Genomic DNA, 26,565 nt, shown 5'->3' with positions numbered 1-26,565 from the left:
GACAGTCCTCACCTCACTGGGGACTGCTCTGGTGTTAGAGCCTATGATAAATCTATTAGTGAGGATACTAGTGTGGGGAAGAAAAACATGAAATACTAAAAATCTGAGCCTGTGTCCTCACCTGCCAGAGTCCCTGACTGCTTTTGTTTTCTTGTGTAATGTTCAGCAGTCACCTGGGTGAATAATCCTATTATTTCACCTCCTTTCCATGCAGAAAATTGGGGACTCGTACCGCGGCTATTGTGTGAGCGAGGCAGAATTAGAGAGTGTTCTAACGCTACACAAGCAGCAGACACAAAGCGTGTGGGGGACACGCCAGTCTCCAAGCCCATCCAAACCCGCCACACGGTTGATGTGGAAATCTCAGTATGTCCCATATGATGGGATCCCCTTTGTCAATGCAGGTAACTAACTTTTCTTTTAATAACTACTTTCAAAATTTCAACGTCAGTTGCCAGCTGGCCGTAAAGAAGGATCTTAGTGGTGGTGTTGTTCCTTAGTGTTGATAAAGTTGAGGCACAAACATAAAAAAAGAGGTGTTTGGGTGACTCAGCCTGAAGAAGCTTGTTTCCCTGAAACCACAGGCTTATGTTTTGTTGTGATTAATTCCTTTTGTTCTTTAGAAATTAGCTAGGTAGCATTTGATGAAGGCTCTTGTAATGAGATCTTTAGATGGAGGTCCCATCTGCTCTATCAGGACATGAAAGTTCTCATAAGGATAAGAGCTTGTTTGAGTATCCTTGTGTAACTCGGAGATCCTTTGAAGAGTTTTGTTCCACAGCAGCCAATAAACTATTTAAATGGCACCCTTTAAAAAATTAAATAAAAAGCAAAATAAACATCAGCATACCTTAGTAGATAGATTTTATTTTTTTTTAATTAAATGAATATGCAGACTTCACAGGTTGGTAATTACATACTTAACTCATTTAAAGCATGTGTGAAATTAACTCAAACTTCATTTGGATATGAAATTAACAGGTTTTAATTGTTACATGGAGATCATGAATGACTGGAATGTAGGTTATGTGCTTGGGTTTTCTCTCTTTTCTTTTTTTTAATACTGAAAGTTACTGAAAGTGAAAAGTTAGCACCAGTTTTAAAGCTTCAGCCATAAACTGTGAGGTATAAGCTAAGAACAAAGCCAAAAGAACTTATACTTTTTTCCAAAAAAAATGCATATGAGACATCTTTAGTTTCATGTAAGATCTGCCTGATAAATGAGTTGCCCCTCAGTAATATATTAGAGCAAAACCACATGTAGACTAATAGATATAATTAAGTTGTAATATTTTTTGCTTTGCTTGGACCCCCAAACAGGCATTATGTATACTTCTAATGTGTTACCTTTCTACTCTATCTAATGTTTAGATTTAGTTTATAACTCCTCTGTGAAATTAATTAAAATCCTTTACACCTGTAGAGCAGAGGCTGTAAATATGAATTACTGGACTGCATTTTAAAATCTGAATAACTGAATTCTAGACTGTGCGGGACAAAAGTGTTCTCGAGGAATTTATCCCTCCTGCGTAAGTCAAACCAAGCTGTAATGCTTTCCCTGCTGTGCTTCAGCTGTGGGGAAATATACAGAGAAGCTGGGTAGTTCCCTATATTGTAAAACACGCACTAATCATCAAAGTCTTGATTGTTATTGTTATCTTTAATAAGAATTTTGGATAGTTGATACTTTTCTAAAACAAGGGCCCCACCAAATTGCTTTTGAGATTTGTATTAGCTAGGACTCTTTAAAGCTGTTGAAGTCTTTTCAATCCCAGAACCTGGATCTTAAGTTTGTTTGTTTTTAAAAAAGAGATGTTACATAATTCTTTTAAATTTCCTACTTCATTTGCATTGATTTTTTTTTTAATGTCACACTCTAAAGCAATAAATCACTGGGTATCTTATGGAAACACATTATGTTTCTGTTGTGATACTTAAAAAGGTTTTGGTTATATCACTTGTGGTATAAGAAGCTCCTTGCATACTGGAGTATATGAATTACAAATAAAAGATAACTAAACATAACATGGAAGAAATTTGGAATATGTTCCTTTCTTGACTACTTTAAGGCTACACCTGTTATCCTTTTTGTTGGAGGTCTGACTGGAAGGAGTCACTTCAAGTTCAGAGCTAAGCAATATTTGTTTAAGTCTGTCTGGTTTTGTGTGGGTATGCCACACTGAAACCATGTTATTTGGCAGATAAGATAGGTCAGACTTGCAAGTAAGAATTTATGATACAGCATGGTCTAAAGTATTGATTTAAGACAGGAGGCTGGGAATAGCTGCTGACCTTTTATTTCAGCTGTGGATTTTCCTAGTTATTCTGGGGATTCTGCTCCTCTTATGTTTATAATTGGCATTATGCTCCTTTCGTAACTTGTAAGGCTGCTCATCTTGTAAAGTATTGGTGTTGACCAGGGCAGAATCCAATATTTTGCCTTCATATGTGTTGCAGGAGTGTTGTGAGGTGTAATAAGTTTGGGAAATGCTTTGAAAATGCTCTGTGTTGCTTACATGCTGTGAGAGAAGCATTTGCACTGTATTTGAATGCTTGCTACCCTTAAGTGTTCTGCCTTCTGAAGAGTCTGATGGTAAACAGAAATGACTGTTTTGGAATTCTCATCTTTTCTGTAGTTACTGTTTTACTCTAATGGCTTCAGTGGTTGCTTGAATAAATAGAGTACATTACCCTCTGTTCCCAGGAAGCAGAGCCATTGTAATGGAGTGCCAATATGGGCCAAGGAGGAAAGGGTTCCAGCCTAAAAAAGCTGGTGAGCAGGAAAGCACCTCTGGCCATCTGTACAAAGCCACTTGTCCAGCAAGGTAAGAATTGTCTATAAAGTTGGAAGAGCTACTTAGCACCCTAAGAAAGTGTTATTTCTGTGAGCCTTGACAGAGCAGGGTTTGAGGTGGCATCTGAATATGCACAATAGCTCTTAGCTTAGTCTCCTTGGTAACTTGAGATTGGTACTCATTTAGAGGGAAGGAGAAAATGCTGTCCTGTTAAACTGAATAAGGCTGAGATTTGATAGGTTTCCTGGATGCAAAGTAGCAATAGATCAGGATATGAAATATAAGCAGGAATCATTCTCTACCTGAGCATTAGTTAGTTATTGTGGTGTCCTTTAGTGACCATTTTTGGTCCTGAAACTTTGTTGTCTTATTTGTTGGTTTTTCTTCAGGCTTTTAATTACACTCAGTCAATCATTCTAATTTAGCAGATGTCCTATCTGCTGAAGGAGTTATGGTTCTTCCTGTTCACTGGGGACTTTCTCCTTATCCAACACTAATAGATTTTTTTCCTTGTCCTTGAGCATCCTCCTGGGTGCTTATTCAGTTTTTACTGAGCTATGAGTGTGTTTACCTGCATCACTGCAGCTAGGTATGTATGCGCTCAATTCTGGCTTCAAGCTGGGTGAACTACATCCTGTTCAGCAATGGTGTTCTGTTTTTACTATACTGAGGGACAGAGGAGTTTTGCTGAGGTGCAAAATCACTCTGGTTGCATGGCTTCCAGACTGGAACGGAAGTGTGTCTATCTGTGTCCATCTGTATCTGTTTCTGTTGGTGCATCCTTAAAATTCTACAGTTTTCTTACAGGCTTCTCACTTCCTGAAACACTCTGCTTAAACTTTTTATATGGTAATATCTGATATGAAGTAGATGCAGTTTTTGCCTTCCCCCACGAGGGCAAAGTGTACTGAAGGAGAATTTTTTTTATTCCCCCCCTCCGAAGGATCTATATTAAAAAGGTTCAAAAGTTTCCAGAATACAGAGTTCCTACTGACCCTAAAATTGACAAGAAAATCATAAGAATGGAGCAGGAGAAAGCATTCAACATGCTGAAGAAGAACTTGGTAGATGCTGGCGGTATCCTCAGGTGAAACTTCCACATTTTTCTTTATCTTGACAAGTGAAGCAAAAAGGAGCAATAATTTGCTTGGTTTGCTTTATTTTTTTACTTAGTCACTTTATTAAGGCTCTTGCTTAATATCAATTGTAAAAAATCGCTTGTCAGTAAGACATCTGTGGCTCTTGAGTATTTAGTTTGGTAAATGTGTTAAGCACCAAGCTGTGGAACTTCAGCAGATGTTTTCTGCAGGGAATAGATAGAAATAGTTTTATTATTTGGGGGTTTGAGCTCGCTTATTTTGCATTGAAAGATGTGAGAGGGCCCTGAGCTCTGAAAGGTAATATCTTCCAGCTCAGGGGCTGTAAAAATTTAAGTCACTCTAACTAGGTTGGTTGCGATTGTCAGACTGTTCCCTCAAAACACCAGCTATTTTGCCTTTGAAAATTGTGTGTAGAAACTATTTCCTTTTTGCCAGGTGGTATGTACAGTTACCCACTCAGCAAGCTCACCAATATCATGAAATGGAAACTTCCTGCCTCCCTTCTTCACCATCCCATTTTTCTGTGTCTTCTCCTGAGGAGGAGGAGGAAGTTGTTAGAGATGAGAACTGTGCTCTGCCTTCCCGACTTCATCCTCAAGTGGCAGACAAGATCCGAGAACTGGTGTCTCAGGGAACAGAGCAGGTCTATGCAGTGAGGAAGCAACTAAGGTACAGAACTGTCTGACATGCTCTCAGTCTGTAGTGCTATATCTACCTTTGCATTTGATTAATTTGGTTTGCACCTAAACGGCAGTGCTGATGCATTACTGATTATATTTCCCGTATGTCATGAGAATCTGTTTTTCCGAACTTTTGTCTTCTCTTTCCATTTTATTGTAGGTAGCCAGTAAAAGCTGCTGTCCTCTTTAAAGTTAGTTGAATAAATGGGGATTTTTAGCACCAGACTCTATAGCAGAGTGACAGAGGCTACCTCTGTAGCACAAAGAACTGGGTCAGAAGATCATCTACTTGCTCTTGTCTTGTCATTGCAACAAGGGAGGGGAGAACGTAGCAGTGTCTATAGCAGAGGGAAATAGTACAATATATTTTAAATATGCATATTTTAATGTCCTTTAACATGTGACAGAAAGTATGTGGAAAGAGAATTATTCAAGCCTGATGAAGTGCCAGAAAGACATAACCTGTCTTTCTTCCCCACTGTGAATGACATCAAGAACCACATTCATGAAGTGCAGAAGTCCCTGAGGAATGGCGAGATGGTGTATAATTCAGAAAGTATCCCAGCAACAGTACGTTGGCCTTTGTGTTTCTTTTTTATTTTTGGAGTTAAATACTGTAAATCTTATTTTTAATTTTTACCACTTAGCTGTACTTAATCCAAAATTCTCTATTTATATTTTCAGCAGCAATATTTTCAGTTGAATCTCTGGCTGAGCAAGATTGGATTAAATGTGAATAAAACCTTCTGACGTTATTTGGTATTTAGCTGATCAGCATCAGATTGCTGTTAGTTGATTGACAAATCATATAATATTAACACTTCATGATGACTGCATGAACCGGAAGCCATGTGATATAGAAAAATTGGCATGCGTCAGAAAGCTTTATTCATGGCTTTGTCATTGTCTGTTTTTTGGAGAAGTTAATGCTACTTTCCATATCTGAAAAATGGGGATGAAGTATGTCTCAGGTGCAGTCTAAGTTAGGGCTTGCACAACATTTTGAATGTGTAAATATTAATAAACGCGCTTTATAGCAAGTGAAGTAAGCATGAAGTAGATACTTCAGAATGCTCAGTAACTCTTATGTGTTGTTCCTTAATTTTCTTCCACCTATTGAGTAATTAGGGATGCACAGTGATCCTAATTTTCCTAATTATGAGGCAGGCTGCTAAGGAATTGCTGATTTAAAATCAGCTTTGACAAACTGTAGTGTAAAATCATGCTGTGTCATCAGTCTTTCCTTCTCCCTATGCTGCTCTTGGCCCAGGTGAGTGGGTGGTACTTGTTAGTTAGCCAATGGTTTGACTATTGCCTGTTTTAAAGTCTTTGAACTGTCATGAGCAGACTTTACCCTTCCTGGTGTAGTGCATATTAAAAAATCTTTTACAGTGGTTTTATTTTTTTTTTTAAAACCAAGAGCTCCCAGAATGGATAGTTATAAGAAAACAAGAAAGTGTAGACACTGTTTTCCTACAGGTCCTGTATTGAGCCTACGTTCCTGTAGTTGACAAACTTGCACCTTTTCTGAGAACTGAGATCTTTTTCCTTTCAGCTGCAGTGGACCACAGACAGTGGGAATGTTCTCACAGAAACAGTGACTGTTACGTTTGCGTCACCACCTTCAGATGGTAGGACTGCATTAATAACTTAGCTGTCTCCAAATGTGATTTATTAGCTATGTCACAGAAGTTCAGTTTCCTTCCAGAGAGGTTGCTGTCATGTTCTGTCACTGAGCTGAACTTAAGAAGGATTATTTTGGTGTGTTTATTTTGGCATACTTTTTCTTAACTATTTGACTGCATGTGTGGAAAAACATGTGTAGTTGTGATGGGGTTGGCAGAAGTATGAAAATTATAAATTCGGCTTTTATTTAACATCCTCAAGCAACTGAAGATTTTAACAAGATGGTTAGGTGGAAAGAACATTTTTGCCTTGGATTAAGGTGCCAATAATACCTGTGTAGACAGAATTAAATTCCTTACTGAACAGATATATCTGTCAGGGCACAAAATACCTGGGAGCCAGCTGGGTACCTGAGTTCCTTGATGGTTTGCACTTCACTCCTGCTTAAACATCTTGCTAAAAAGGACCTGAACACATATTGGGATTCCTGTTTCTCACAGAGCCATTGGCTTGATGAGTTCCACTGCTAGGATCAGGCCCTGAGCACCAAATGATGTATTTCTGTTATCAGAATTGAAAGTGCTCTTTTCCATTTTTCTTAATGCTTGGAATAGAAATAGAAACAGGTGTTCAGTGGCAGCTGGGCTGTGAGATGTTTCTTCAGTTCTTTTTGTGGTGTAGCTCCTTAATTCCTCTGTGAAGCCAAAGTAGCATCTCTTCCCAGCAATTGTTGAGCCACATAACAAAGTATTAAACTGCCACTCTGCTGCAAAACCAGTGTAGATTCCTATAGAAACTTAGTTTTATGCATTTGTGGTTGGAGGTCTGTTTTTTCTGAAGGCGCTAGTTACACTATTTTTCCTTTGCTGAAAGTGGGTTCCTGCTACTGTTACTTAAAATTCAAAGCATGTACTAAACCAAAATACAGGTGTTTGTATCTAGATCTACTTGCTACCCACATAGTCAGGATTACAGATAGGCTGAGATACTCTGCTGGATCATGGTGGCAGATAATAAATTTAAAATGAGATTATTCTGCCCTTTTCCCCAGTTTTCAAGGATATTTTGTCCAGTATGACACCAAAAGAACATTACTGCATGTTTGTGGATGCTTTCTCCATCCCTTGTTTAATAGGTTTGATATGAAACTCATCAGAAGAGCTGTTCATTTTTAGCAGGAATATGATTGTAGCAAGGTGAAAGAGCCTAACTGTTTGCATACATTAAGATAATGCTGCAAACTTCTTAGAATTTTTTTATCTCAGTGGCACTGCCAGCTTGTGTCATATACTGAGTTTTAAATGAAGCTAGAAAATTGGATTTGTTTAGTTTTCTGGACATGTGCACCGATTCAGTGAATATAAGCAGATATTCTAATTTCAGCATATCTTGTCTCCACTTAAATATGTAGGTATGTGTTTATACACATTGCAAACACATGTTTATAATTGTATTACAAGTCTAAGCAAAAAAAGAAGCCTGACTGAAAAAACCATCTCTTGTTAATATAAGTGAAGTGGTAGCATGCAAAAAACAACAGTGACTTTTCAAACTACTGTTTGTATTTTTTTTTTCCATTTCAACTTGTGCCAAACAGGGACAAATTTACATTTAAGAAATCAAACAATAACAGAACTAAACCCAGTTGTTTGGTTTTTTTATTGTGCAGAACTCCATATCTCCATGTGATACAGCTTTCACTGTTCTCTCCTAGGTTTAAGAATAACTCTAAATATCAAACTTAAGTGTGTTCCCTTTTACATATTTTATGAAGTCTAATGGCAAGTCAGATAAAGTACCTCTGTGTGTATATATTTTGGTTTTTTAAACTTCTGGCATTCTTACAGAATGCCCATATAGTGTAAGGAGTGGGTAGATTAGCATTCAAACGACTAGCTTTATTCCTAGGCATGTTGGTGTAGAATACAACCTAATGAAAGACCTGCCATCTCTTCCTACATGTGAATATTCACACATGCACATGGGATCTCTGTATAGTATTAAAAAGAGCCTAAATACTTGAAGTAGTTGTGTTCAAGGAAATTTATAGAGTGTATCTTATGGTCAGTTACAATAAAGAGTGAGAGTTTGCAAATCAGTATATATGTTGAAAAATATATCTCCATGCACTTAGGTTGCTGGAAACTTTTGTATGACTTCCTGCTAGAAAGCTTTTTGCGATTAACCATTCTCAATTTTTTCCCATTTTCCAAGCTAATGCACGTGCACAGGGTGAGCTCTTTTTTTTGCAGTTATAGCAGTGAAATTGTGAAATAAGAGGCTAAGCAATATCTACTTGGATCTAGATAAACCTTATCCAAAATGTTCTGGTTGGCTCAATAGGGAATTGAAGGATCCCGTGGGAAGTTTTATTGCAGAAATCATGACAAGTGAATCTCAATTTTTACAAGTCATCAGGAGATTAAGTCCATCATTCTTGCACTAAATGAGAATTTTGAGGATGTGATGTAATCTGTATGCTGAAAGGCTTCCAGATAAATGGACTTCTGGTGTGATGTTGCATAGAAGTTACCCTAATTTCACAAAGATGTTTGGAAGGGAGTAGTGAGACTTAGAGGATTTCATGTGTAGATTTATATTTTGGAAGACAACACTTCCGTTTGATGCTTGCCTGTTATTGAGCCCTTACTGAGGTATATGTATTGTCAAATTATTTGCTTTGATAGAAATGTTTCAGCTTTTGTTATAACTAGAAATTCAAAGCACAAGGTAGGTTGCAATTACTTTGCTCTCCAAAATGGATTTATTGGTGCTTCTTTTTTTACTCTGAATAGGCATATATGATCTTCCTACAGTATTGTCTTTTTCTCATACCCAGCCTTTTTTCTTTAGCATCCAAGTTCCTCTGCAAAGAGAACAGCATATGTGTGTGTTACATGCCAAGGTTAGAGGGACGGGGTGCTAGTAAGGGCACTAGCCTGTGTCTCTGAGATGTGCTGGGTTCACTGGAGCACGGTTGAAGTTGTACGGAGATGAGCAGCTAGGGGCTACTGAGGTAATAGGAGCCAAGAGGGGAACATTGGTGAAACATCTCAAAGGATGTTTCTCTAAGGGGTGTTTCTCTAAGAAGGTGACACAGATAACAGCCCAGCCTAAGTGCCTCTACACAAATGCACACAGCATGGGTAATAAACAGGAGGTGCTGGAAACCATTGTACAGCAGGAAAACTATGATATAGTTGCCATCATGGAAACATGGTGGGATGACTCCTACAACTGGAGTGCTGCAATGGGTGGCTATAAACTCCTCAGGGGAGGGATAGGCAAGGCAGGAGAGGCAGTGGGGTAGCTCTGTATGTTAGGGAGTGTTTGGATTGTCTAGAGCTTAATGAAGATAATGATACGGTTGAGTGTTCATAGGTAAGAATCATGAGGAAGGACAACAAGGCAGAGATCACGGTGGGAGTCTGTTACAGACCGCCCAACCAGGATGAAGAGGCAGCTGAATTATTCTACAAGCAGCTGGGAGAAGCCTCATGATTGCGAGCCCTTGTCCTCATGGAGGACTTCAATCTACCAGATGTTTGCTGGAAATATAGTACAGTGGAGAGGAAACAGTCTAAATGGTTTCTGGAGTGTGTGGAAGATAACCTCCTGACACAGCTGGTGAGCGAGCCAGCTAGGGAAGGTGCCCACTGGACCTGTTGTTCGTGAACGGAGAAGAACTTGTGGGTGATGTGATGGTTGGAGGCCGTCTTGGGCATAGTGATCATGAAATGATAGTTTTCGATTCTCAGATAAGTAAGGAGGGGGGTCAGCAGAACTGCCACCTTGGACTTCCAGAGGGCAGACTTTGGACTGTTTAGGAGACTGATCGACAGAGTCCCCTGGGAGGCAGCCCTGAAGGGCAAAGGAGTCCAGGAAGGCTGGGCATTCTTCAAGAAGAAAGTCTTAAAAGCACAAGAGCAGGCAGTCCCCATGTGCCGAAAGACAAGCCAGTGGGGAAGAAGACTGGCCTGGCTGAACAGAGCACTTTGGCTGGAACTCAGGAGAAAAAAGTTTACGGTCTGTGGAAGAAGGGGCAGGCAAGTCAGGAGGACTACAAAAGTGTAGCGAGGTTATGCAGGGAGAAAATTAGAAGGGCCAAAGCCCAGCTAGAGCTTAATCTGGCTACTGCTGTAAAAGACAATAAAAAATACTTCCATAAATACATTAGCAGCAAAAGGAGGGCTAAGGAGAATCGCCAGCCTTTATTAGATGTGAGAGGAAACATAGTGACAAAGGATGAGCAAAAGGCTGGGGTACTTAATGCCTTCTTTGCCTCAGTCTTTAATAGTTAAGACCAGTTGTTCTCTGGGTAACCAGCCTCCTGAGCTGGAAGACAGGGATGGGGAGCAGAATGAAGCCCCCACAATCCAAGGGGAAATGGTTAGTGACCTGTTACACCACCTAGACACACACAAGTCTATGGAGCCAAATGAGATCCACCCAAGAGTACTGAAGGGACTGGCAGAAGTGCTCACCAAGCCACTTTCCATCATTTATCAGCCATCCTGGCTAACTGGGGAGGTCCCAGTTGACTGGTGATCAGCAAAGGTGACACCCATCTACAAGAAGGCCCAGAAGGAAAATCCGGGGAACTACAGGCCTGTCAGCCTGACCTCAGTGCTGGGGAAGGTTATGGAGCAGCTCATCTTGAGTGCCATCACGCAGCATATACAGGATAACCAAGTGATCAGGCCCAGACAGCATGGGTTTAGGAAAGACAGGTCCTGCTTAACTAACCTGATCTCCTTCTATGACAAGGTGACCTGCTTAGTAGATGAGGGAAAGGCTGTGGATGTTGTCTGCCTAGACTTTAGTAAAACCTTTGACACTGTTTCCAGCATTCTTCTGGAAAAAATTGGCTGCTCATGGCTTGGACGGGTGTATTCTTCACTGGGTGAAAAACCGGCTGGATGGCTGGGCCTAAATTGTCATGAATGGAATTAAACCTAGTTGGTGGCCAGTCACAAGTGGTGTTCCCAGGGCTCAGTGTTGGGGCTAGTCTTGTTTAATATCTTTATCAATGACCTGGACAAGGGGATCGAGTGCACCCTCAGTAAGTTTGCAGATGACACCAAGTTGTGCAGGAGTGTTGATCTGCTTGAGGGAAGGAAGGCTCTGCAGATGGATCTGGACAGGCTGGATCGATGGGCTGAGGCCAGCTGTATGGCGTTCTGCAAGGCTAAGTGGTGTGTCCTGCACTTGGGCCACAAAAACCCCATGCAACGCTACAGGCTTGTGGAAGGGCAGTGGGAAAGCTGCCTGGTGGGAAAGGACCTGGGGTGTTGGTTGGCAGCCAGCTGAATATGAGCCAGCAGTATGCTCAGGCGGCCAAGAAGGCCAATAGCACCCTGGCTTGTATTAGAAATAGTGTGGCCACCAGGAGTAGGGAAGTGATCATCCCCCTGTACTTAACACTAGTGAGGCCACACCTTGAATATTGTGTAAACTTTTGGGCACCTCACTATAAGAAGGACATTGTCCAGAGAAGGGCAATGAAGCTGGTGAAGGGTCAGGAGAACAAGTCTTATGAGGAGAGGTTGAGGGAACAGAGGTTGTTTAGTCTGGAGAAGAGGAGGCTGGGGGAGACCTTATTGTTCTCTACAGCTACCTGAAAGGAGGTTGTAGTGAGGTGGGTGTCGGTCTCTTCTCCCAAGTTACTAGTGATAGGATGAGAGGAAATGGCCTCAAGCTACATCAGGGGAGGTTTAGATTGGATATCGGGAAAGATTTCTTTACTGAAAGAGTGGTCAGGCATTGGAACAGGCTGCCCAGGGAAGTGGTTGAGTCACCATCCCTGGAGGTATTTAAAAGACATTTGGATGTGGCATTTAGGGACATGGTTTAGTGGTGAACTGGCAGTGTTAGGTTTGTGGTTGGACTTGATCTTAAAGGTCTTTTCCAAACTATACAATTCTGACTATTCTGTGTATTTACATGTCTTTCATACATCTGTACTGAGATTGAACGGTTTGTTCAGCTCGCAGGGGAGGCTTTTAAAAGGGAAGAAGAAATTTGTCATAACTGTCTGCTTCCTCTCTGTGGCACTGTAGGGAGCTCAGCGGGGGAGTCAGTGATAACCAAAGCAGAATCCAACCAGAGCGGGGAGTCCTTGCTCCCAGAAACAGCTCAGCTGTTGGCTTCACTTTCTTCACTTCAGCCCAAGATATTTGCACAACTTCAGGTACAGTCAAGTTGTTTATGGAACACCAAATGTTCTGTGCTGGGAATGCTGAAGGTGAGCTGAGAAGTTCCCTCAGCTAATGATCCCAAACACTGGATAGGTAACACGGACTTTGAAATAGCTGTCAACTCATACTTTGGCCTCTCTTGTGCATCGCATTTAGCATGTAGCTGTGGTACAGGGGATCCCACCTACCATCTTTTGACACTTTGAAGTAAGGGTCTCTTGTGAAGGCAAAACCAAGAAGATAGAGGTAGTGGGCTTCTGCCTCAAACTGAGCACCTATTCATTTTCCAGATAGTCCAGTCATTTTGTAATTGAAAACATTGGAAAACTGAGGGGAGATCAGTCAGTCTTACTTATTCCTTTTAAATCCTCCTCCAACATCTTAAGAAAATATGTTAAAATCCTAAAACTGCCCCCGGCTCAGATCTGTAAACCTCCAGGTTGAAAGGCTGAAGAGTTGGGATAAGAATGTCATGATGTCATGCTAACAGAGCTTCTTCTAAAGCTCATCTCCCTTCAAAGGTGGCTCTGTTAGCCTTCTTCCCTAACTACTTTGAAAATCTACCTTTGAAAATACTTGAAAATCTATGAAGGTAGATTAGAACCCTAATGAAATGCATGATTTCTTCCCTAGAAATACAGTCTGCAGTAAGGTGCTGTTCTACTTGCTGTTTCCCTTTTTCTGAAGATAGCCTGGTTCTACCTCACTTTTTTTTTTTTTTTAAACCCGTATACTTAGCTTTTAGTGCCCACCTCTTGTGGGAATGGGCAGTATTGACGAATGATTTGAAACTGATTATCAATCCAAAATTAGAGCTTTATGGTCATTAAGTAGTCTTCTAGATGCTTCTGGATACTGTTGTCCTAATTGTTTTCTAATACAACTTTAGCCTAGGGTTGCTGGCATTGACTGGTCAAAAGAGATGTTGTATAGGAATTCAGAAGTTATCCGGTTCCAGCATTGCAAAATACGTGCCATTGAATGCAAATTCCTCCTGCTGTAAACACTGGTATTTTAGTACTTCTGCCTTCTCTTTCACAGGAATTACAGCTGCAGTCAACTTTTACCTCTACAAATGGATCAACAGCCCTGATAGCTGTAAATAACCATTCCCCTCCCAGCCCTGTGAGTCTCCTGGATTCCATAGGGAGTGCAATAACCAACCATTCTCTAGTACTTAGTCAGGGACACAGTCTGCAAACAGGTGCTGGCCTAACACAGCATAGTGCTGCTGCCTCTGCTTTTGGGACTCCTCCTGCCTCTGATCAGAGCCTGGTCACCATGGGCCAGTTGGTGGCAGTTGGAGGGGTAGATGACTCCAGAAGCCTAGAAGGAGGAGTCCATCAGATTCTCCTGGGAGATGTACAGACTATTCCAGTACGGATTGTGGACAGCCATCCAGCACTTAGTAAGTTGCAGTCTTCCCAGTAATATGTAAATACAAAAAATATGGAGGATTTTGGTCTGTGTGTCTTGAAGAAAGGAGAGAAATGTATTGATAATGGGGAACTCCAGCATAGACTTCTTTCAGCTGATTCTCATTATTTTTTACTGTGAAAACATGCTGACTATAAAAAAAACCAAATCAGCTTAGGTTTTACTGTAAGAAGATGACGTAGTTAAACTGCGTATCACTTTCTTTGACCAAATACCAGCTTATTTATGAACACAATATTTTTTCAAAAATCCTAATATTTAGCTAAAATTATGATCTTCAAAATAATTTTTGGATGGAAAAATAAGAATAGAAAATAACCAACATTTAATCTAGTTAGAACTCTTTGGAAAGAAATGTGGGGGTTTTGATGACTTCTTTCTTTGCACCATCCCAGCAGATTTCTGAATTTTTTTAATAAACTTTTACTAGGATCCTGTAGTCATCAATATGCTTTAGCAGTGATCAGTTGGAGTTGTATGTAATTTCTTGGAATTTCAAACTTCTTTTTTAAAATACTTTTTAAAAAATACACAATAAACTCAATAAATACCTTTCTATCAAAATAGAAGGTATCTTGAAAATAATTCCTATTAAATATAGATACAGTCTTTGAATTCTCAACCATGGAACCTGATTGAGAATGAAAGCTTGCATTCTCAAAGAATTATTTCTAATTCTTGGTGAAGAAAACCTATTAGATGAGGATCATATATAGATCACTGCAGCATATCCTTTCGGCTTCGCAGAGAATCTGAAGTGTCAGCTGTGCAGTGCTTTATTACATCTATATTCTCTTTTCTTGTCATGTATGGCTTCTAAAAAGACTACTCTGGAGTAGTTTTGGAGGAATATCTAGGTAAATGTGTGCTAGATCATAGCCTATGCCTTTCTAATGCTATAGCGATAATTATCTCTATATGTCCTGATGACTTTTGCAGGTCTGCAAAACATAATCTGTACTAAACTCTGTAAAATTCTGAAAATGGAAATATAAGACTACATGAAGAAATAAAAAGAAAATAAAGGGTACATGAGGAAATATACTGAAATTCATACGTGTTAAAGTAATATTGGGATATTTTACTGTGGCAGTATTGTCAAAGTTAAATTTAAGGGGTTTTGTGCATGCTGTACTCAAATGTTTGTGTAATTGGTTGTTTTCCCTTTTATAATTGAATTTGACTAATCTCCTAAGAAATTCTGTTTTCATTCAGGGTAAAAGAATTTCAGAGAGGTTATCAAATGCACCTCCTCCATTCAGTTGTTTAACCCATTTGTTCAATCTAGATGTTGATGCCTCTCAAAAATTTTTGTAAGTGACAAGTGTTGTAAGTGAATTTTTAAAGTACTGTTTTACACAAAAAGAAATGTAGTCAAATATAAAATTCTATAACTGTAAAGACTAAACTCACTGTTCCTTTGGGATTTCTGGGTTTTTTTCTGCTCAAGGGCTCAGTCTATCATCACCAGCCTGAATTTGAAAATTGTGAGACTATTGGTGCCATTCCTAAGTTACGTAGAGGAGTTGCCTATAAACTGCACAGATAATTTTTTTTTTTTCAGAGGCAGGTTCTTTGTCCGGAGAGAAGGACAAAAAACAGTGTAGACTGAAGAGAGAACAATGTAATAGAGCTTATTTGGCAGAAACACCATATACTTGAACTTAGCAGTTCAGTCAGTGTGTATTTCAAGATTTTTTTTCTCCTCTGTGTGTGCATACACTTCACACATGCGTGCTTGGTTAAAATTATCCTGTACGTTCTGGATTTTCTCTTGTCCAAGTGCTAACTTAAGAATAAGCTATTTCCTGCTGAAAATCCATGTGCAGTCATTGAGAAGTGGCCAATTATGCCTTAAGTGTAAGTCATTCTCTAAATCGATATGTTTTAGAGTTAATTTTTGCAACAGTAGCAGCTCTATTTCTTCTTTTTCCTGGGAAAGGAAAAAAAGATGGTAGCTTTATTTTTGCATGGAAAGAAGAAAGACATTCTGTGTGAGAGTAATTTTATATCGCCAAACATATTTTTTTTTAATAAAATGTTTTAAATATTCTTACTCGAGGGGGGCCTTACTGCAGCAAGTTCACATCAACTTGCAATGTCTTATAGCACAGTAGATGACATAACTGTCTGTCAAACTGAATACCTTACCTATTAGCTTCAGTTCCTGAAATATTTTTCTTTTAAATGCATACAGTTATTGGGGCTTAAGCATTATCAATGAAGTGTGAATTTCAATGTTTGATTTTTTTGTTTTGTTTTTAAGCCGAAGAAAATACAGAGGGCGTTATTTGTGTGAGCCAAGTTAAACAAGAGCCAAGAGAAAACGCATTGTCTATGGAGCCAGATAAAACCAGAGACCACCATAGTTCCTCACCTATTTAAATCTGTGAAGCCTGGAAGGATTTTTCTAATCTGAGAACTCTAAATGTCTTGGAAGGAAAGGCAGGTGCTCTTGAAGTAATGCCATTCTTTTTAAGTTGTATTGTGACATTCAGACTAGGTGTATTTTACACTAGTTCTGACAGACAGCTGTTTTGATTTATGACTGACATGGCTCACTGCCAATTCCAGCTCATTCAGGTGCCCTGTGGAACACTTCCTCTCTCTTCTATTTCAAGTTTTGAGCAATCTGGATGCTATCCATATGGCCTATTTTGGTCGACATTTCTGAAGGTCTTCCACTATTTAATTCCTTAGCTTTAGAATGTGGATCACAATGCTGGATTTGCTTTTCTCTTCGAGATCCTCGACTGTTACAGCACTACAGAGACCATAGAATCTGCCAGCTCCAAGACCACAGAATCCAACAGCAAAGTGTATCAATGCAGCAATGGTTTTGAGATAAAAGGAAGGTCCAAGATGCTAAATATCAAAGTGATGAAGGACATGGATGCTTAAGAAAGTGCAACTTTGACCTGAGCATAATGTTAATGGTGTGAAGATCAAGGAAAAGAGAAAGGTGAGGTTGCCAGGTGAATATAAGGTTGTATGATGAAGAAAAGTTTGTGAATTGTGAAGTGAATATTTTAAACTTTGACATCTTTAAACTTATGTTCTGGTTTTATAATGAGGTTCATTGCCGCATGCAGCCTTTGCAGTGGTACTGTATTAGCAGTTGGTGGTAACAACTAAAAGCAGGAGTCTTGTCTCATGGAAAATTATTTATGCTGCCATTTCAGCTTATCTACCTTTTGCTTTATGCACTTAACGCTATCAGCTCAGGTAAATATGATTTAACCTACTGCTGTTTGTGATGTAGAGCGTATGGATGCATTACTAACAGAGGCCCAAGGAAACAAAGCAAATAATATAAATCCAAGCAATAAGTGCAAGTGTGCTGTCACTATAACATTCAGAAAACAAAATCATCTTTTTCAACAGTGGCAGCTTCTAAGGCTAAAGTGGTCTGTATTACTTAATTACCAGGAATCTTTAAAAAACTGAATATGATAAAGAAATATCTTTAGCAATATTTAAGCCAAAGCCATAAGAAGTGACAAGCACTGAGTTGCATAATTTGACAGACATGTTTCTTTAAGAAAGAAAAAGTACATCTACAAATAACTTGGAATTCATTTAAAGCATTAAATGAAATGAAACTGATGCCAACATAGATATCAAGTTAAACAATGACATTGTTTGCTTCAGATAATTAATTCTTAGAGCAAATTCAGAGTATTTTGTATACAGCAATATCAGCAGTTCTGTTACGAGTTGCTGCTAAGTGGTTGAGAACTCGATCATAAAATTAGATGGTTTTTTCCTGCATGCTGCACAAGAATGCAATCATAGGACTTTCTCTTCTTCAGACTTAAAACAAATGAAAAAAACCAACCAAACAATAACCCAAAAAAACAAAACCAGGAAAAAGATTGTATCATTTATATAGAGGAGAAAGAGTTAGGAATATTATATGAACATGAAGAGTAACATTTTTTAATTGTTAAATTTGTTAACATACATTCAAGGTATTCACAAACATCATCTAAATAGTGACCATTTATTTTAAATATTTAATTTTCTTTTGAGTATTTAAAGCTAAAACTTTAACAAGCCTCACATCGAACTTGAGTTCCTAATACCTTTATAGGCAGCATCTGTTAGGTAGGTGCTATATCTTAGTCTTACCTTAAAATATTTTAACTTCTGTGAGGTTAACTAACACTGTTAATGCTGTTCATTTAAAGCTAATGTTTATGGGTTAGCTTAAATTAGAATTTTCCAACAGGATCATGCTCTTACTAAATAAGAGTCAGTATTTTATCATGCAAGTGCGTAGAGAATCTCCAGTTCTTTGGAGTCTCTCATATTTAGTTTCTACACTGACTTGTTTTGTGGTATGCCTTACTCATTTCTGGGTAGGTAAAATCCCACAAGGTTCACCCTTTAGGGTATTTTTTGTTGTTGTTGTTCATTGTGCAAAATGGATGTTGTCGTCTGCCGTTGTAGTTCTGGAGCACATAGGCAGCAGTCGCCTTTTCTTTTCCAACTCAGTAACTATATACCAGAATGGGTACCTCCTTCCACGCTGCTGTATTCAGTCACTTTTGGTATTTCTTAAAGTTTAAGATAATGCAGTTTAAAGTATATCACCTTTCTCAATATTACTTATATTTTAAGAGTTGTTCCTCATTTTTGAGAATGTTTATTCTCAAAATAATAAATTACAGCAAGATTACCAGCAAGAGGTTATTTCAGTTTTAGTTCTCTTCAAAGCAGACAATACACTTTTGTTTGGAGTAAAAGCTTAAGGAAAGAAGTTACATTTCCATCCGTTCTTGCTTAGTTCCCTCCTTAACTGATCTGTTCTTTAACAGTCACTGTTCTTCTCGAGAGCTACAGTGTCATCTTGTGCTGAACAGTATTTCTGATGGTATTTCTATTTTTGGTTTAGTGCTCACAGCTGGGGGAAATACTCTTTTAGTCCATCTTGAACTGCAGGCTGTGAAATTAATTTTATAACCTACCCTGAAAGCAATAGAGCAAAAAGTTTGGAGAAATTTAAAGAAACCAGTTGTTTTTAAAAGCTGGGGATGAGAGTTGCAATTCTGTTAATAAAAAAATTTTATTTGAAATGCTTCTTCAGCCATTACTCACATTTTTGTTTTCAGTTTCCTTCATTTTGACAGAATTTCAGTTCTCTGTCTTCCAAATACATATTCCAGTTTATTACTGTGTTGTTTTTTGATTTAGTGTAACCTTTCCTCTTTGAAGAGTGTTTACACTTTTTTGTGTATGTTGCTAATGGAGGAGCACAAACACATCACCCATATCCAGTGTCTATATTCATCCTAACACCTTACTTCACTAATGTCCACCTAAACTTTACAGAAGAGACTATTATGTGTATTTAAAAAATCACAAGTAAACAATACCACTTTCAATGCACTTAAATTTGTTTGCCTAGAATACTTGAAGCTGATTTTTCAGAGAAAGCTATGTAGCTTGGTGCAAAGTAATTGGTTGTTACTTTGTGTTGGAATTGTACGTGTTTTTCTGGTGTTTACTTTGTTTTCTTATGGTTGTTATGTTCAAGTGTTTATTTTGCAAACCTAGAAATCCGGAACTTCCACAGAACTATAAATGGACTAATTATTCTCCAATTTATCCTCATTGTTGGTTACCCATAACAGTGACTGGTTGGCTTGACTAGAGGGCTGTGCTTATATCTGTGCATAAAAAGTAATTTTTTGCTAAAAGGTAGAGAAGACATAAAAGGGCACACATCCATAGCTGGCAGCCTCTTGGATGGAAACCAGTAGTGTTAATGAGTCCTTTTTGCGTTGATCAAAAATCCAGACTTGGTCGTGTGGTATGAAGATTGTCGCAGTTTGTACAAAATTTAGAGACAAATATCTGTATATGTATGTGTATATATATATTTATATAGTGACTTAATGCATAATATGCCTATTCAAATGTAAACTACTTTTTCTTTTAAAATAATGGTCTATGTTGTGGTTATGGGGGCTCATGGGAAGAAGTAGAAATGCTACTTGAGGGCAGCGGTTTCTGGGGATGAAGGAGAACAAGTAGGACAGCTCCAGGGAGACCAGGGGGAAAAAGATCCTGAAGGTGTGTGAAAAGCAAGGGTCCTGCAGGGAGGGCTGGAAGGGGCTGTGTTGGGTGTGCTCCGGGACCCTGGAAAGGGATTGTGAACCCATCACAAAGGCCCAGCTCAGCTCCTGAATCTATGCCACTAGTGGATAGGGTGAGTTCATGGTAGGAATTTAAAGGTATTGAAGAAAAGGGAAGCCTGTCCTTCCCTCAAAACCAACAGAGCTGCTTGAGTTTTGGTGAGTACCAGAGGCAGCCAAATGACTTTCCTTAGTCTGAGACACCAATTTTTATCTTCTAATATGAAGAAGAAACTCCTCTTGGACCTTCAACCCAGCAGCATTAGACTCTTTTCCTTTATGCATTGCCAAGAAAAATATACCTTTTCTTTTCAACTGAATTAACTTGCTGCTCTTCTCATCCCTTTGACTGCAGCTCTGTCTACCTCAAGCATGCTCAGTATCCACCCAGGTCTCTCTCCTTCACACTTTTATTAGGGCTTCCACCCAAGTCCCATGCCCTCAGGCCCTGCAATTCTCAATGTTTCACTTTGTACTGTTGAAGTAGCGCTCCTGTCAGTTTTTCATCCTGTTTCCTCAAGATCCTAAGTCCATATGTTCCTTTTAATGTCATTAAGTTTTTTTCCTTGCTTGCTTTGGGAATTATCATCCTTACCTGGATGAATACCAGGCAGCCACATTTCACAGGACTTTTTTTACATTCACAGCAACTGAAGAGAATTGAGAAAACAAGACGAAAAGGATAATTTTTGCTAGCTGTTAGGGCTGTATATTGAGAAACTGGCCTCTTTCTTTCATACCACTTGAGTTCCTGGTTCTGGCTGTGGATAGTAGCTGGCTGTTGACTTGTCTGTCTGTTGGCAAACTTAACAGTTTGTTCCTTTAAGCCTATTCAAACACATATGTTCTCAGAAGGTTAGACAGGAAGAATCTGTTCAATGAGGGATAGAAAGTGCAGTATAACTGAGGATGGTGCTGTGAAAAGTTACGGCTCTTCGTGGATCTCAGAAAATTCTCTTTGATTTGCCCTTCCCTTCTGAACAAAGCTTTTGTAGGAATAAAATTCAGAGTCTATCCCATCAGTAATGATTATCTTCTCCCAGCAACAGTGTACCTCATTAATGAATGAAAAAGGTGTGTAAAACAGGCTGTGTTGATTGATTTTTTTTTTTTTATTTTTTTTTTTTTTAGGTCAGAAACTATGGAGCAGGTCTATCCAGCAAGCATCAACTGAGGTATGATTTGCGGGGAGAAGGATGGGAAGGCAAAAATCCGATCACATGACAGGAGTGGATGTGTGTTGGTTTGGGTTCCCCCCCCACCCCCCCCCCCAAAGTAAGCTGTTATACCTTAGTACCTCATTCTATTTCTGATATCCATGTCAAATGACATGTTTATTTTCTGAAGTGATTTGCTGTGTTTTCTGAAGAGTCTTCAAAGGAGTGATCATAAATAGTACTGATCTATCATAGAAAGTGTTAGTGGCTGTTTGCCATCTAGGGCCCCATCCTGTTCTAGTACTGAAGGGATTTAAAAAGCATGGAATGCTTTCTGAGGACAAATACTGAGTGTCCTTGTCCTAAGGAGTCTTCCCTGGGCAGAAAATTAGGAGCATTGGATGTTGTGAGAGTAATTCTCATCAGTAATCCATTAGCCTTCGCTAGATAGAAGAAAACTTGTGAAAGGCACGCATATTGATAATCTCTGTATGCAAAAAGTTACCTTTGTATGTTTAATAGTTTTAAGTGATATATGCATAAGGAATTGTATGTATCTTGGGGAAAAAAAGAAAAAAATGAAGACATGAATATAGTTGTTTGCATGTTGTCCTTTACAGTTTTAATTACACTTAACTGTGGTTAAGTGATGCAAATATTTTAGGGCACATATAATCAGATATTTTAATTGGATAATTGGAATTCATGTTTTTTCTACCATCCTTAGCACTCTGCAGTGCAGCTCAGTTGGTCATTTGGCACGTACTGAGCTTCTGCTGATGACAGCCTGCCTGTTTAAACAAGAGCATGCTGTTCTAAGCAAATTATATTTCTCACTCTTCCTGATCTTTTTTCAGAGATTGATATGGCTCATAGGAGGATGAAAATCTGTTTTATGAAATCATTATACTACAGGGTTAATTTCTGAGTCCTCTGTATGAAGGAACTAGAGCGCAAAAACTTACATACTATTGGATCTGCCATTTGGTCATTTTTCTAATGTACTCAGATTTCTACAGCAGGACAGTGTCAATACAGCATAAGCTACCACTAAAATACTGTTAAAACTTTAGCTGTATCCTTTGGTTAGATGTTGATAGTTCAGCGGCTCCAGGAAAGATCAGGGACTTGCTTCTGCTCTTTGTAGAATAGTCTTTGTCTCTAGAGACTATTTAAAATGTAATTTGGTATGGCAATCAAATGGCAGCAGGAGAGCCAGAAACAGAAATGTGTGTGTTGGCAGATCAGTGGGAGAGGGAGGAGTTCAGTCCCAGTGTCCTCATTCCAGACTAATGTTCTCTGTGCTAGTCCTGAATGCACCCCTTGAGAAACAGTGATGATTTGTCTTTGTGTTCTGATGTAGCTCTTCTTTCTGCTTGCCCACTCAAGAAGTTGTACAAGCCTGCAAGGGACATGGAGATCATGAAGAAAGCGTGTAAGATCTTATGGGATGACCTGCAGGAACAGAATGGAGGAGATTAAAGGTTGATGACATGACTTCTATAAAACCCACTCTCTTTCGTGGGAGGAAGAGGCTTTTTCAATGGAGAATAAAAGTAAATCTTCCTTTCCCAAAGTATTAGAATTACTGTCTCTCTCTGATCTGCTTGACAAGGTGCCTACTGCTTCGACAGATTTCAGTGTTTCTATGAGTATGTACCAAAATGTTAATTACTTATCCATGCCTTGCCACCTTTGCATGTCATACTGAAACTGTAGGCCAGTGGTGCCTCCCGATCTTTGTATTGTCTGTACATTTTGTTAAAGTAAATGAAAGCTTGTTTTATAAAGAAACAATGGAGAATTTTTGTCTGAAGTCCTTTCAGCGATGTTTTTTACAGAGCAAACTTTAACTTTTAAGGGGTAATGTTGCATTTCTGCAGAAATTTCTTATGAAGAATTACTAGTGTATACTTCTAACCCTGTGATAACCTAAAACAATCAAAGCCTTTTCCAACTTATGTATTTTTTTCTTTTTATCCAGAACAGGAAGCATTCCAAACTGTCCTTCAAAACCACCATGTTCAGAGCCTCAAAGGTTTGGCACTTATGTTCCTCTGTAGGTGATCTTCCATCTGTGCTGTAAATCACAGTGTTCAGGGTCTTCCACAAGAAAAAGAACAGCAATTATAGAACCAAACTCCTGCAGGGGAAGGGGTGGGGTGGGAAGTAGGGGTGCCACCAGAATCCTTACTTAACCACCTCTCCCATCACACGAGGGCACTTCCTTTTCCTTTGCATAATCTGACCTGGTCACTTGACAGCATGTCAGTAGAAACATTCAGTTCCTTCCAGCTCTCAAAAGCTGCATTTGTTTCTACCTCATGCAGAGCTGCTCATATTTATCTCTTCAAGGATGGCTCATGGAATTCTGCTTTTCAGCTTAAGAGGAGACAGAGATCTCCCTGTATGAAAATTTGATGGTCAGTGTACATACATAGTTCAAGTGAGTTGGGAGCACCTGGAACAGTCACCCTCAAGCATGCTCTAATTTAAGCTGTGTTAGGAATGGGAGCTGGTAGAAGGAACAAGCAACTGAAGACTACAATGGTAAAAGTAGGCATTCTTGCTCTTCATGTAGTACCCTCATCACACCGTATCTTTCCTGAAACATCTTGAGAGAAACACTGGTCGGCATGGGGAGGAAAACAAATCTCAGTTTCTCCCCTGCTGCCTCCTGCCCCTTATAGTTTAACAGTGGTTTTGCTAATTAGCCACAGATTTGGCCTAAAAAATACCTTCTGTCCTAGATCTAAGTGTACAGTGTTTAATTCCTAAAGGACCATGCTCAAAATTCAGTTGTGCTTTGTCAGGTCACTGTTCTTTCAGACATAAATTTAACTTTTTCTCACAGATGTTTCTCTTAAAGCTAAAATTAAATGGGAGAGAGAATTGGAAATTAATTATTTATGTTCCTTACAGATTACACTCTTCAGTTTTCTGAAGTGTGCAGGTGTTTCCTCCTTGGCTTCTACTTTTAGTTCTTAGTTCACTGTGTGTTGGATGTTTTCTCAGGATCACTTACCTCTGAGAGTACTCCAGATAACCGACAAGAGACCAGAAGGGAGAACAGTAGAGGAAGTGAAGTTTGTAAAAAGCTGTTTGCAGGAGATACAAAGCTCTCAAAGTTACAGCTCAAGTTTGCAGTTTCTTCTGGATGAAGTGGTTCACTTTAAATGGTAATTTTTAAAAATATAGGTCTTTTATTGTTGATTTTGGTGCTATTTATGCTCTGAACTCACATCTAATAAAAGCTAGAATGGTAATCGTGTATATTTGCTTTTATCTTCAGTGCACTAGTTATCTTCTGAATGCAAACTGGTGAAACAACTCAATGCTCTTGGCTGTTGACAAAGCTGTTATCACATCTGAGGTGTTTTGTATGTGGAAGGAGGTGGAGAAAGCAGGACCCTTCTTGACCTTCTTACTTCTACTGAGAACAGAAGATCTGTGGAAAGAGAGCTTTACCAGTTGTAAATCAATATCTTCACAATAATTTTGTGGGTGCACAGGTTTTTCATGTCAGGTTCTAGTGCATGTCTAATTTTGAACATACAAGCCATAAAATTGCCTCTTCATATTTTTTGTCTTCTACCACTGTACTCATACTCAGCACTTCTGGGGAGTGGGGGAATTGTTTTAACACACTCTTATCTCACTTTTCTGCCTTTCTCCCATTGCATTTTTCTCCCATCCTGAGCAGCACAGAAACAAAAACTTCTCTTTTTAAAAAACTGCTCTATCATCCTCAGTTTCCCATGTTTGGGGATAAATTTCCTCTCTGCTTTATTGTGCTGGAGGTTTATTCCTTGCATGACTGACATTTAAGATGCAATTATGCTTTGCTTGAGGAGGGGAAGATACTGGGGTGAGCTCCACAGCCCCCTTCACTCCAGAAGTTCTTGCAGGAAGCACTTGCCACAGGTTCTCTTCCTGCACCTGCATCTCCACACAGGCCAGCACAACCGCAGAGCCATGCTGATGTGAGCAGTGTCTTGCAGTACATGTACCAGCAAATTATCGGTACAGATAACTGTCCTCCCCTTATCTTGTCTTGAATCCAGATCAATCTGTGGGTCTGGACCATTGTGCACCCCACAAATGACTCTTCAGGCACAACTTGAAGGGGAGCACAGGAGAGGGTCAGGAAGTTCATCTCCAGCTTTTAGGTTATGCTTCTGTATTGGGTGCAGGTGCCCAGGTGTGTCTGACCCTGTGCAGGACACAGCTGGTTCCAGCCAGCTCTGCAATGGGCCCACTGCAGGACAGAGCTGAGCTCATCAGTGAAGCTGATGGTACCTCTGTGAAAGTGTATTTAACAAAGGGCAGAAGGCTGCACAGTGAGGAAGAAAGTGAGAGAAACAGTCCTCTGAACAAGGTCAGAGAAGGAGAGGGAGGAATTGCTTCAGGTGCTGGAGCAGGTGTTCCCCTGCAGCCCACAGAGGACCCCATGCCGCAGCAGGTGGAGATTTCCTGAAGGAACTGCAGTCCATGGAGAGGAGCATTGCAGGACCAGGTTTATGCTGAAGGAGTGCAGCCTGTGGAGAGCCCATGCAGGAGCAGGCTTACGCTGAAGGACTGCAGCCAGTGGAGAGGACCCATGGTGGAGCAGGGGAAAAGTGTGAGGAGGAAGGGGATAGAAAGATGCTGTTACAGATGGACTGCAATCCCCGTTCCCCTTTGCCCTGTGCTGCTTCGGGCAGAGAGGAGAGGAAGAGGAGTTGAGGGTGAAGGTGTGAAGTTGAGCATGAGGGGAAGGTGCTGTTTTAATTTGTATTTGTTTCGCACTATTTTTAATTGACAATAAATTCATTTAATTTTCCTCACATCGAACCAAGTACTTGAAATTTGTATCTGGACTCAGATCACAGTGAAAAATACTGATTCCTCTTTGATTGCTGCAAGCTATTATTGCCTTTAATTTTTTAAGTAGGACACAAAACAGATCAAATTTTAATTTTTAAGTCGTCATTCTGTGTGTAGACAGGAGTCTACCATGTTTGAATCAGGACTTGCATTTTTTGATGTATTCTGGTTGAGCCTTTCAAGTTCTGCTTATTCACCTTTTCACTAGAGTAAATTTCAGCTGCAGAGTCAACTTAGGAGCAGGTCTAATCCATTTCATTTTTGCTGGAGAAGAATACCAGCCATATTTTTACAGGTTTGAGCATGGGAGAATCATTCTGAGGAAAGGATGCTGCAGCAGTAGATTCTACTTTATCTGCTTTGGTAGTGTTGTTCTTACAGATGTTAAGGATGCAGCATCTTCATGTCATATCTAGCTGTGCCTCAGAAGGGGACAGAGTTTGGGTTGAGTGGCATCTTTGGTGAAAATACAGTTAATATTGGGAAACTAAATAAACAGAGTGTGGGAATGAGATTTATATTTCTGTGCCTTTCAGAGATTATTTTCCTGAATGAGAAGGAAACTTC

At 39.5% G+C, this 26,565-nt stretch overlaps 1 protein-coding gene across 10 annotated transcripts in view; it reads left to right on the top strand.

Moving 5' to 3' along the window:
* Positions 1 to 25,958, top strand: part of CARF (calcium responsive transcription factor) — a 37,260-nt gene extending 11,302 nt beyond the window's left edge. For 3 of the 10 annotated variants that reach the window (XM_075093757.1, XM_075093764.1, XM_075093766.1), the window contains 13 exons: positions 215 to 404; positions 2,705 to 2,825; positions 3,739 to 3,882; positions 4,331 to 4,564; positions 4,983 to 5,145; positions 6,131 to 6,206; positions 12,261 to 12,391; positions 13,440 to 13,806; positions 16,102 to 16,797; positions 21,107 to 21,150; positions 22,496 to 22,688; positions 23,117 to 24,311; positions 24,425 to 25,958. In XM_075093757.1, coding sequence (XP_074949858.1) covers positions 215 to 404; positions 2,705 to 2,825; positions 3,739 to 3,882; positions 4,331 to 4,564; positions 4,983 to 5,145; positions 6,131 to 6,206; positions 12,261 to 12,391; positions 13,440 to 13,806; positions 16,102 to 16,220 — 1,545 coding nt within the window. In that variant the 3' untranslated portion in view covers positions 16,221 to 16,797; positions 21,107 to 21,150; positions 22,496 to 22,688; positions 23,117 to 24,311; positions 24,425 to 25,958. Of the gene's footprint in view, positions 1 to 214; positions 405 to 2,704; positions 2,826 to 3,738; positions 3,883 to 4,330; positions 4,565 to 4,982; positions 5,146 to 6,130; positions 6,207 to 12,260; positions 12,392 to 13,439; positions 13,807 to 15,050; positions 15,149 to 16,101; positions 16,798 to 21,106; positions 21,151 to 22,495; positions 22,939 to 23,116; positions 24,312 to 24,424 lie in introns of those variants that run through there. The other 7 variants (XM_075093763.1, XM_075093760.1, XM_075093759.1 and 4 more) reach the window with 7 other exon arrangements.
* Positions 25,959 to 26,565: the final 607 nt, after the last annotated feature.

Source organism: Phalacrocorax aristotelis, chromosome 5 (genome assembly GCF_949628215.1).
Source record: "Phalacrocorax aristotelis chromosome 5, bGulAri2.1, whole genome shotgun sequence".
NCBI classification, from domain to species: Eukaryota; Metazoa; Chordata; class Aves; order Suliformes; family Phalacrocoracidae; genus Phalacrocorax; species Phalacrocorax aristotelis.
This window is presented reverse-complemented; position numbering and strand designations above follow the sequence as displayed.